The 12,434-nt window shown below is 36.2% G+C and overlaps 1 protein-coding gene across 2 annotated transcripts in view; it reads left to right on the top strand.

Moving 5' to 3' along the window:
- Nucleotides 1–12,434, top strand: part of tap1 (transporter 1, ATP-binding cassette, sub-family B (MDR/TAP)) — a 32,150-nt gene that overhangs the window by 16,266 nt on the left and 3,450 nt on the right. Inside the window, exons 1-8 of one of the 2 annotated variants that reach the window (XM_065298906.2) lie at nucleotides 4,007–4,147; nucleotides 5,499–5,833; nucleotides 5,975–6,170; nucleotides 7,820–7,934; nucleotides 8,069–8,199; nucleotides 10,046–10,251; nucleotides 11,451–11,648; nucleotides 12,277–12,405. In XM_065298906.2, the coding sequence (XP_065154978.1) occupies nucleotides 5,507–5,833; nucleotides 5,975–6,170; nucleotides 7,820–7,934; nucleotides 8,069–8,199; nucleotides 10,046–10,251; nucleotides 11,451–11,648; nucleotides 12,277–12,405 (1,302 nt within the window). In that variant the 5' untranslated portion in view covers nucleotides 4,007–4,147; nucleotides 5,499–5,506. Of the gene's footprint in view, nucleotides 1–4,006; nucleotides 4,148–5,498; nucleotides 5,834–5,974; nucleotides 6,171–7,819; nucleotides 7,935–8,068; nucleotides 8,200–10,045; nucleotides 10,252–11,450; nucleotides 11,649–12,276; nucleotides 12,406–12,434 lie in introns of those variants that run through there. The other variant, XM_065298907.2, reaches the window with a different exon arrangement.

Below are 12,434 nucleotides of genomic sequence, written 5' to 3'. Positions count from 1 at the left end.
AATAACTCTTGCGCCGGGCGCAAATCAATAAGGGGTTGGTCTGAAGTAGGTTCATTATTCATAGGTGTGGTTTGGGCGTAACGTCAAATAAACCAATCAGAACGCTAGCCAACATTCCCTTTAAACGCAAGGGCGCAAGTTCCATGGCGGGTTGCTATTATTATGACGGATTTACCAGGCGCACGCCAGGAGCGGTTCACAGCCGAGGAGACCGACGTCCTTGTACGGGGGAATCCCACGCTTGCCAGCATAAATCGGGCACGCCGTGTAACGGGAGGTGGATCTGCCTCAGGACTTGACGCCAGCAGAGGACATCGCTGCGTCCACCCTCACCGCTGAAAGGGTTTGGGGGCTTTGAAATCGGACCCAAGAAACGCAAGCAAGGTCCAACCCCAAAGTACTCTTACAAATCAAGTTCATATACATTAAGGTTTCTTATGAAAACATTTTAACTATTATTTACATAAAATAAACGTAATACAGCCACACAACAAAGTTATGAAAATATTTTAATCGTTATTTGCATGAGAATAAATAAAAACTATCACCACAATGCTCACCACTATGATTCCCCTTATCTCGTGTATTAATATTTTTAAGTGTAACAATTTATGATTTGCAAAAATAACTGTTGCATCTGTGTAGATTAGATAAGCAAAGTGTATGCGCGTTGTGCACGCTATACATTATGGTCAAGCATGCGCCCTTAAAATAGCATAATGAACCACGCGCAACGCGCCACTGACTTTAGACTAGTTTTTTTTGGTTAGTGGCGCAATTGTTTTTTGAAACTGCAAAATAGCATAAGAGATGGTTTGCGCCGCAACACGCCTCCTTTTTGCGCTGAACCGCCCAGGGAGCGCAAGTTCATTCCCTAGTTTGCTGACGTGCATCTGTGGAGGGAAAAACCCCGCTGTGCGCCGGCGCAAAATACGAATGATACATGCGTCACTGACAAAGTCAATTGCGCTGGGTGCAAGATAGGGCCTAAAGTCTGAAATAAAACAAGGATTTGTATAGGAGATGCTTTTGAAAGATGGTGATGGCTGAAAACGGAGAAGAAATTGAATCTGCTCTGATCGCGTAACCTTATGCGTTCTCCATAGTAGAAAGAGTGCACAATTATTAAAAACAATATGGATTGAGGATTATTTTATACAAAGTCTGATGGAATATCAATATTTCTCTTATGTAATATGTTTGTGGACACAAACTGCAAATGGATGTTATATTGTGAACAGGGCAGCATTAATGCATGGGCTTAAGCAGGGCTGGACTGGGACAAAAATTCGGCCCTGGTATTTTGGCCCATACCGGCCCACACTGCAAAAAATGATTTTCAAGAAAAAAGTTCTTTGTTTTTTTGTCTTGTTTTCAGTAAAAATATCTAAAAATTCTTAAATTAAGATGTTTTTTCTTGATGAGCAAAATGACCCAAGAAGTCTAGTTTTTAGACCAAAAATATAAAATTTAAGTGATTTTGTATATAAAACAAGCAAAACAATCTGCCAATGGGGTATGCAAAAAAATCTAAATGCAAAAAAAAAAAAATTCTTAAACACTAAATGCAAGAAAAATTCAAGAACAATTTGCTTAACCCCTAAAACACTTATTTTCTGGCGTCATTTGCTCATCAAGAAAAAGAATCTGAATTAAAGAATTTGTAGATATTTTTACAGAAAACAAGACAAAAATACTAAGATTTTTTTTCTTGAATATCATTTTTTTGCACTGTAGAATTACAAATACCACCCATCTTTGCACGCCTTTAAATATGTATAGCAATAGCAACTCCAATTCCATAAAAGCACCAAACCCAATTAATAGCAGGTAGAAAAGAGTGAGAGTTGATATAACAAACATTTCTAGAACGTGTTATTTATTAACCACACTTATGAATCCTAAAACAAGCTTCATGCAATTGTCAAAATTTGCCATTGAATTGCTGACTTTTTACAAAATAAAAAAAGTGCTGCTTACAGTAATATTGAAAACATACTATTACTTGCAGTGCTTACAGGAAAGTATTCACTACATTCACTGAACTTAACTAGTGTGATTACAGTAATAGAGATTTTTAACATTATCTGTGAATTGTGTTCTTATATACAATAAACATATCTTTTTCTGTAAGCAGATCTCCTGGATTGTTTGATTTTGCTCGAAGAGAAATTATACGCTTTGAAACAGACAATCAATGAAAAATCTACGAATCAGATACACTCTCGTAGTCACAGAGTAAAGAGTGCAATTATTTTATTGCAGCTTTATCACCATAATTTTGTGCTTTTGACTATCAAAGGGTATCTATCTACACTTGTGTTTTGAAAGCAGTTCTGCTTACCGCAGGCACTACACTCACTTCTCCCTTTCATCACTGACACTTTGCGTGCTTGTGCTGCCAGTGCCACCACCATCATCATCATCCCCAGTTACGCGAGTTGAAGGTCCTGCTGCCGCAGAAAACATTTGTGAAACGGCCTTTAACTGGCTACTCTCCAAACGCTCGTGGTACTTTAAAACTTTACTGTAAAAGTATGGAAACACTGTTTAAAGTAAATCATCACATACTCAATATGACCTGTAAAGGTAGTTAGGTAGTTCATGCATGGACAAATCAACAGAATCAGTGTATATAAATAACTTACTCCACCCATAGGTGTTTTTGCATAAACATGCTATGCAAACCCATCGCGTTTAACAGCCACATTATGGATGAATCTAAATTAACAACAACAAATTAAAGGCAGTTCGTGGTTTGTTAGGTGTTGGATAAAGTTTACTACACAATAGTATTGATTGTTTCTCTAGATGAGAGAGTAATTGAACGAGTATCAGTCTACAAATATCTTGGCTTTTTCTTAGAAGAAAGTTTGTCTTTTAAGCAACATATAGAATGTCTTACAATAAACATTAGAGTGAAGTTGGGTTTCTATTACAGAAATAAAAGCTGTTTTTCTTTTGGTGCGAGAAAAACACTTATACAAGCTACATTTTTGTCAAAGCTAGATTATGGTGATATTTTATATATGCATGCCAAGAAATCTTCTTTGAAAATGCTGGACTCAGTATACCATGCAGCACTAAGATTTGTAACTAATTCCAGCTTTCGTACGCATCACTATAACTTATATGAGAGTGTTGGTTGGCCTTCTTTGCATAATCGCAGGTTGGAGCATTGGTATGTTTTTCTTTATAAGGCCATAATGTATAAACTGCCTTCTTATTTATGTTCTCTCCTGATTCCTAAAGTCCCTACTGGGAAATGTAATCTTAGATTTAATGGACAAATCATGTATGACATTCCCCGAACGCGAACTGTTTTCGGTGAAAGTGCCTTTAAATTTTTTGCCCCATCAACCTGGTACAAACTGCAGAAATATCTTAAATTAGAACATCTTCCAACATTGATGCAGTTTAAAATTAGGATTAAGGATTACTTGAGGACTATATGCACATGTGCTGATACTGAGTGCTGCTGGTGATTATGTGGAGATTATGTTAATTTGCCTTTTTTTTCTCTCTCTCTTTCTCTGTTTTATGTTGTCTGTATTTGCTGTATATTTTAATTATGAAACTTTTATTCTGCTGTCTTGGCCAGGACTCCCTTGAAAAAGAGATTCTGAATCTCAATGGGATTTCTTTCCTGGTTAAATAAAGGTTAAATAAAAAAAATAAAAAAAATAGTAGCCTGGCTCGTTTTTTGATAACTTCCCCTTAAAATACGAATTAAATGAAAAATAATCCGCTACAACGCACTGATGCCCAAATTGATTTTTAGATTAAATCTTATATTTTTTAAACGTATTATGTGTTAAAACACCTTAAAAGTTTAACAGAATACTTCTGTTTCTTTTGCCGCGGCTCTGACAGTTATTTCCGGGGACTTTTAAGAGTCCGCTTTCAACCAATAGGCATGAAGTATTCCTGGAACGTCCCGTTGCGTAATTAATATTCATGAGTTATGCCTTAACGGGATTTCCCTTCACTTTTTACTTTCGGTTTCTGGTGGTGATCTGGATTTTGTGTGTAGCGTGAAACAGTCTCGCACTTTCTGTCCTGTTTTGAACTATTATGCATTAAACTGATATTGCGTCGACGCTGAAATCTTCAGATTTGATTATTACATCAGTAGGTGCAACGCAAGGTATGTTTTGTTTACTTTTTTTAAACGCCATGTTGATGCTTTAATGAATCGCTCAGTCTCAATACCCATACAGCTATTAAATCATTATGTGTGCATTCACAGCTTTTTAAAATAATTTTACAAAAACGCATTTATAGTAAAGCATCAAGTGCTTAGCAAAAAGTAAACCCAGATTTAAAAATGAAAGTGAAAGTAATTTTCTTATCAGAATCATACATGTTTACCGTGGTATGAGAAAGTACCTTATTGTGTGTGTGTGCGCGCGCGTGCGTGCGTGCGTGTGTTTTTTGTAAGTATATATAATAATAATTCTGTTTTTGATATGTACTATCCCACATGGAAAGAACCTATATGTGGATATATGTGCATATATGAAACCTATATGCAGCTTATATGCACATATATGCTGCATATATACAGCATATATGAAACATATATGCAGCTAATATGCACATATATGCAGCACATATACAGCATATATGCACATATATAATAATATATATGCACATATATGAAACCTATATGCAGCTAATATGCACATATATGCTGCACATATACAGCATATATGCCCATATATGATAATATATATGCTGCATATATGCAAAATTGAGGTGCATATATGTGCATATACAGGTCATAAATTATGTGAATTATTAAATAAAGTTATGATGTCTGCACATTTAAAACATTTACAAGATCTGTCTAGGACATGTATAACAAAATGGTTTAATTTAAAAGCTACTGTTCAGTGTTATTCAACAGCGACAGTAGCACAGATGGTAGAGTGAGTTGTCTAATGATCGGAAGGTTGGGTGTTCGAATCCCAGCAGTGGCGCGTGGGATTGCATTTTTTTTGTGATCGGAAGGTTGGAGGTTTGAATCCTGGCTCCTGCAGGTGCAGACTGTCATTGGTTGGACCTTTATTTATGTATAATTTATTAGCAGCTACAGATTTTAATTATTTTACCAATTTATAGGTTAACATATATGTGCATATATGTACATATATATGTACATATAATATAGGAAAACGGCCAATTTTATATATGTCACATATATGTAAAACCTATATCAAAACCTATATTGAAACATATATGTTTATATATGTTTTTTCCATGTGGGATGATTATATGACTAAATTTTTTTGGTCCTAATACCATCATGATATTCATGTTTTGGACATCGTCAAGTCAGTTTATCATCTTACTTTTGTAAGCACTTTGTTTAGATTAGATTCAACTTTGTTGTCAAGTAACTTACAGGTTCAATGTAATGCAGTTAGCCATTAATCAGAAGTGCTAAAAGTGTTTTGTAAATGAACACAAGTGAAATATGTGTTTGTTTGTCACAGCGCTGGAGATGAAGGATAAGATGACCGTCCCTTTGTTCACGGTGTTGGCATTATGTGTGGATGTGTGTGCCGTCATGTTGATCGGTGCTATCCAGCTGTCCCCCTCCTTCATCAATAACACCTTCATCACAGTTTGGGCTGGAGGTCTGACAAGAACCTTCCTCCTCCTCTTACTCATCTTCACATCTTCTGGCAGCCCAACGTGGATGAAAGGTTTCGATGGGGTGCTGACCGCCGCAGGTCACGGTCTTTTGTACCCGGTGTACATTACGTTACTCTGGGCATGTGGCAGGCCTACTGTGGAGCTGGTGTGGGGTTGGCACACCTTACAAGGGGTACGATGTCTGTATTCTTTAACACATTTAAATCGAATTCATTCACTGTCCTTAGCTTCATGTCATCTCTCCTGTGATAAAATCAAGTTTTTATGACTGACAGGTGAGTAATGTTTGTATTGAAATGTTATTATATTTCAGATCCTGCAGGGATACGGCGTGTTGGCTTTGTCTCTGCTGCTGTGGAAACGCTACGTGCCCAATCTCCTCCCGACAACCAAAAAGCAGAAGACAGAGAAGAAGGGAAAGGCCTCGCTGAAAAGACTTCTGGGATACATGAAGCCCTTCACGGACCGCTTTGCACTCGTCTTCTTTTTTGTGGTTGTTTCTTCATTAGGTAAATGTGTTTTTGGTGTTTTTTCCTACATGTTTTTCAGTCTGTCATGATTTCATGTAATACGTAAATGATTTCCTTGAAATCTTGTCAGCATGTTAGTGAAAGAAAGGTAATGTAATGTTACTTTCGTTTTCATTTTCAAGTTTGCTCAGTGCATAAACTCTGAGTGCATAAACTCATGAACAAATTTCTTTATTTGTATGTTTTCTAAGAGGTGTAAATCCAAAATGTCCTAAATGCTTAATCTAATACAAAGATGTGTGTATCCACATGCGCGTGACATTTTGGTTTCAATTTTAAACATGCAGGAATTCGAAAATAAAGTGCAGGACTTTGGTGTTAAAATATTTATTAAGAGAGATAAAGTTCAGGCCACAATTGATGTTAAAAACGTTATTAAGAGTGACAAGACATGAAAGACAGATCCGAAGCATGGACAGAAGAGCAAAAAATATCTAAAATATTTAAAAAATATCTGTTTTGACAAGAATTCACACAGATATAATCTTTTATGTCTAAAGTGAATGTTTGGTTAACTGTTGTGGAAAAATATCTGATTTATAACATTAATTAGATCCTTGCATTACAGAAGATCTTAAAGCTGTCTGTGTCTCAATGTCAATCAAAGAATAAAAGAAAGAAAAAAGTTGAGCATATAATTTTTCCTATAGTGTTGTTTTTGACTTTGTGTGTGCCAAATCTATCAGTTTTACCAGTGATTTTAAGGTATGGATGCTGTGATTTTGTTTTTGAACCTTCAAAAATCTTTCTTCTCTCAAAACTGACTTTTCTGACTCTTTAAACTTTAAAATGATGTATGATTTGTTGGAATCTGACAAATAATGACAGAGCTTTTTTTAACAAAGAAGGTCAAAATATAAATAACTCATTTTTGAAAATGTGCTTATTCCGACTCTCGTATTTTGCCAGCACGGGACACATATGGCATACTTCTCCTTGCCCACTAGAAAAGGATTTGCTTAAGGATTATATAAAAATGTGCTTTTAAGTGTATGAAAAAACATGCTTTGTAGCAACGCAAAAGTTATGGGTTTGATTCCGGGACCACACGTGCTGATAAAATGTGCATCTTTAATGCACTGTAATGCTGCGTTCACACCAAACGTGAATAAAGCATCTGGCGCAAAAGATTTCAATGTTAAGTCATTGTAAAGATGTGTTTACACGCGTCTGGAGGTCTTGCGGCGTTTAGTGTGACGCGCTAGACACAAATCCGCCTAATTCGCATGTCTAGTTAGCGCGAATGACGCAAATTGACACGCAAATTGAGCATTGCCACGGGAATCGCAAGAGTTAAAAAATTTGAACTTTTGGTGGAAAATCACACCGCGTTTACTTATCAGTAGCTTGCTCTAGTAGCGACGTGATAACAGGGAGCGAGCGGACTCACAGAAGCCCCTCCCATGACGCAAATTTCTGCGTGAATGTCTCGAATGACTAGAATTTCACGCGAATGAAGAGAGTAAACTCAAAATGTTCAATCGTCCAACTACGTGCGAATAACGCATTTTTGCCGCCTCTACCGCATTTGGTGTGAATCCAAAATATGTCACTTTGGATAAAAACATCTCTAAATGCATAAATGTTTTAATGTGTACTAGTATCCCCTCTCTCTGTTTGTCTCCCAGGTGAAATGGCGATTCCTCATTACACCGGTAAAATGACAGACTGGATCATGAATGATGATGAACCTGAGGCTTTTAACCAAGCTATTACTGTAATGACCCTCATGACCGTTATGAGGTGAGACTAGAAGACATAAATTTTCACATATTTCTGACAGAAAGGTTACTCCAAACATGAGATATGCATTTAAACACTTCTCAATCAAAAATTGTTCTTCACAAATATAAGGGTTTTGTATATGTTTTCTGTAGTGCTGTGTGTGAATTTGTATGTGATCTCATCTACAACATCACCATGAGCCGAATCCACACGTCCATTCAAGGACTCGTCTTCCAGTCAGTCCTGAAACAGGAGATTGGATTTTTCGATAAATCCACGACAGGTAAAACTTTAACAAACATGTAATGGACATCAAAGGTATAAAGTAACTACCAGCTCAGTCACACGAAATTACGTACCTATAGTCATGTAATTTTTTTATTCTTTTTTGTGATACTGTCACAAATTTCCATGTTTTTCGTGATCGTATTACAAATTTCTGTTTATGTGTCATTGTCACGTATTGGTTACTCAACTGTTTTGTCCTATTTTCTTAATACTATTGTCGCTTCTGTTTAGGGTTAGATTTACATAAAATGACATCCTTACCCAAACCCAAATCTAACCCTAACGCCAGGCAGGCAACAATGGTTTAAAAATCTGAAAATATAAAAATAGTATAAACCAATACTTAACTCTTTCACCGCCAGCGTTTTTAAAAAAAGTTGCCAGCCAGCGCCAGCGTTTTTCATGATTTTCACCAAAGTTTAATGCCTTCCAGAAAATGTTCTTCTTTAAATATATAAACATACAATATAGCAAATGAAAGAACAGACCCTCTGCTTTCAAAGCCAACAAAAAACGTTTCATCCTACCTTCAGTGGTTCTTTTGCAATCAGCTTTTGAATATGGGTAGGTTTCTGCAAAAACACCACATTTTGAGCAAAAAGCAGAGATAATTCCATTTTTTTGTGACAGACTTTTCATAGAGATCCCATTCAGAGCGATCTTTAAAACAGACACGGACATGCAGCCGCTTGCCATAGGGCAATACTTCCGGGTTTAAAAAGTGGCGGAAGGGCGCCACCTGGTGGATAATATCGGTATTGCGGAAAGACGGAAAATCTCGTCATTGGCGGGGAAGCGTTTTCTCTTAATTGACGAGATATCTCGTCAATGGCGGGGAAAGAGTTAAAGTGACATCCTAACGCAAACACCAAATTTAACCCTAAACCGAAGCGAAAATTGTTTGAAAAATAGGAAAAAGCAGTTGAGTAACCAATACGTGACAATGACACATAAACAGAAATTCGTAATACGATCACGAAAAAACTTGTAAATTCGTGACAGTATCACGTAGGTATGTAACGATTCAATCGCGGTCCCATTAAAAATGTCTGTCTGAAATCGAATCTGAATCGCAAGGCTGCGATTCTTTGTTTCATGCACAGCGTGTGCTGAACTACAGTATTTGGTCAGTAGGAAGTCCTTATCAATCTAAAATCATTATGAGTCGGAGTCGTTTATAACGTGCATTTCGTTAAATATTTTGAAATAAAAATAATTCAAAATATTCTTTATCATCATGAAAATACCTGAAACAATCTGAAGAACAGCGATATAAATATTCCTGTAGACATTTCCTGGAATAGCGTTTGTAATGCTACTTCTTCTGTGGCACATAGGGAGTTTCTGCATGAGAGCACCCCCTGGCGTTCGTTTCACCGTAATTCATTCAAATTCATTCATTGAGAAAACGCGCATTTGCACTGTTAATCGTTACACCCCTAGTATCACGAAAAAGAATAAAAAAATTACATGACTATAGGTACATAATTTCGTGAGACTCGGCAGTAACTACAGTGATATTTTATGGTTTAAGCTTAAAAATTGAGGACAAAGACTTTTGTGTCTTTTAGTTATGTCTGTTAGCTAAGCGCCCAAACAATGATATTAATTTTACCAGATGCACTGTACACATTTAATAGTTTCTCTTTCAGGAATATGAACCAAATATATTGATGACTGATCCAGCACTGATCCTTATTTTGTCCTATAAAATGTTACGAAATGCTTTTACGGGCAGCTGAAATAAGGAGATTAAACAACTTCCTGTTTTATTGTGTTATCAGCAATACCTAACAGTAATGTCCTAATATTGTTGTAACTGTTACCCTTCTCTTCTTTAGGGGACATCGTGTCTCGTATCACCACCGACACGAACACCATGAGCGAAGCGCTAAGCGAGAAGCTGAGCCTGCTGATGTGGTATTGCATGCGTGTCGTCTTTCTGTTCGGCTCAATGCTGCTGCTCTCCCCCAAACTGTCCATCTTCACTGCCCTCGGTCTACCCATCATCTGGATCATTCCAGAGTTTTCTGGCAAGTTCTACCAGGTACATCAGAACCAGTTGTTAATCTTTATGTCATCTATTGCTTTGTAGGTTAATATCTTAACCCCTTAACTGTCACCCACCCTCCTTTTTGAGTGAGGGGGGGGTAAAAAGGTAAAAGCACCTCTAAATAAATATAGCTGTGGCATTCTTTGGTCTAGAAGCAAATCTTGGTCTATTTTTAAAGAAGTTGTTAATATTAAATAAAAAATTGTTATTATAAAAAAGCAGTTAATATAAGCTTATTTTAATAAATAAAACAATGCAATAAGGTATATATTTTATATAAAACAATATTTTTTTGCCCAAACTGCTAAAACAGCCTCAACTAGTTCTGATCCAAATTTCAAGTTCAAATGACAGATTTGTTTTTTTTTTGTGACACTTTTAGTGTTTTTACCAACAAAGGCCACTAGGTGTCAACTGTTTGTGCCCACTATTTTTACAAATTATTACAAATTAATAAATTACTGTCACTTCAGTAATTTCCAATGATATATATATAATGAAAAATCCAATGATATATAGTTTGTCAAGATTTAAATTTTTTAGAGCAAGATAATGAGACATAAAATGAAAACATAACACAAAAAATTGAAATTAACAATGCAGTACAATATTTGTCAAGATTTATAACAGGATATTCGTGTTATAAACATGTAATACCAAGTTGGCCCACTGGAGGGCCTATGACGTTTTAGAAATGGCTCTCACAGTCTTATTCTTTTCGCAAAATGGTGATGAAATATGAAAACTACATTCTTAGAGCTTTCCATCGATATATAGATTGTAAATATTATTTTAGGTTTAAAATGGGATTTTAATTGTTATAAATATATAAACAAAATTAGGCCCACATTTTGGCTGGTGACATTTTTTTTTTTGCAAAAAAATTAAAAACTAAACACTTAGAGCTTTCCAACGATGTATAGTTTGTCAATAATATTTTAGTTTTGGACTAGGATATTAAGGGGTGGTTTCGCGGACAGGGATTAGCTTAAGCCAGGACTAGCCCCTAGTTTAATTAGGAAATATTACTAGTTTTGACAAACATGCCTAACTAAAAACATAACTTGTGTGTATTTTTAAGGAAAAACAAAAGGCACTGATGTATTTTAAGATATGTCAGTGCAAGTTGTTTTCAGTTTGAAATTTGCCGGTGTTTATCCTCTTGTTTATTAAAGTTCTTCATTTTTCCACAGAAACTTTCTAAACAAGTTCAGGAATCTCTAGCCAAGGCCAATGATGTTGCCATGGAAACGTTCTCATCCATGAAGACAGTGAGGAGCTTTGCCAATGAGGATGGAGAAACCGAGAGATACAGGAAATGTTTGGAGGAGACCTATGCGCTAAACAAAGTGGAAGCCGCCGCTTACGCTGCCTCTACCTGGACCAATAGCGTAAGTCAGGGGTTTCCAAAATGTGTTTCATGACCCCATAGTAGGATCACGCAGCTGTTGTGGTGAATGCACAAAAACAGTATCAACAAATTATGACAAGCAATGGCAGTGGTTTGGATGTATTATAACATACAACTATTTTGATATTGTAATCAAACTTCTGTTTAATACGGGAAGGAAAATAAAAGTTGCTCTGTTATAAGAGAACAAATGTGTTTTTCTCCATTTAAAAATGTTTTGGAGGTGTCTAACTGAACTTTCAGGCTTCCTGGTTGGAGCAAAACTAACCACTAAAGTTGCTCCAAGAACAGCAAACTACCATAATCTCACTATTTTTGCAATATGCATACTGTGCATGCATGAAATACAGTTACTACATTTGCCAAAATGTGCAATATGCAACCAAATCACACTGCATAATCTCACAATGTAGCATGCTTAACCCGAGCTTATTTGTTCAATGCGACTGAAATGTACTGCCTAGTATTTAGTAAGTAGTATGCTAGTTATCCATTTTGAACCTAGCCATGCTGGTTTAAAAAAATATTATATATGCATTAGTATTTAATTGAAAGTATGCATGAAAATATGCATTTATTTCTAATGTATCTCACTCATCTTTTTTCAGATGTCCAGTCTGGCTTTGAAAGTCAGTATACTTTACTACGGAGGACGACTTGTGACAGGAAATGGTGTCAGCAGTGGTGACTTGGTGTCCTTTGTGTTATATGAGCTGCAGTTCACTTCAGCTGTGGAGGTAATGCTTCACATACTGTCTGATTTTAC

Source organism: Paramisgurnus dabryanus, chromosome 13, assembly GCF_030506205.2.
Source record: "Paramisgurnus dabryanus chromosome 13, PD_genome_1.1, whole genome shotgun sequence".
NCBI classification, from domain to species: Eukaryota; Metazoa; Chordata; class Actinopteri; order Cypriniformes; family Cobitidae; genus Paramisgurnus; species Paramisgurnus dabryanus.
The sequence above is the reverse complement of the archived record's forward strand: the minus strand, read 5'-3'. Positions and strand labels throughout refer to the sequence as shown.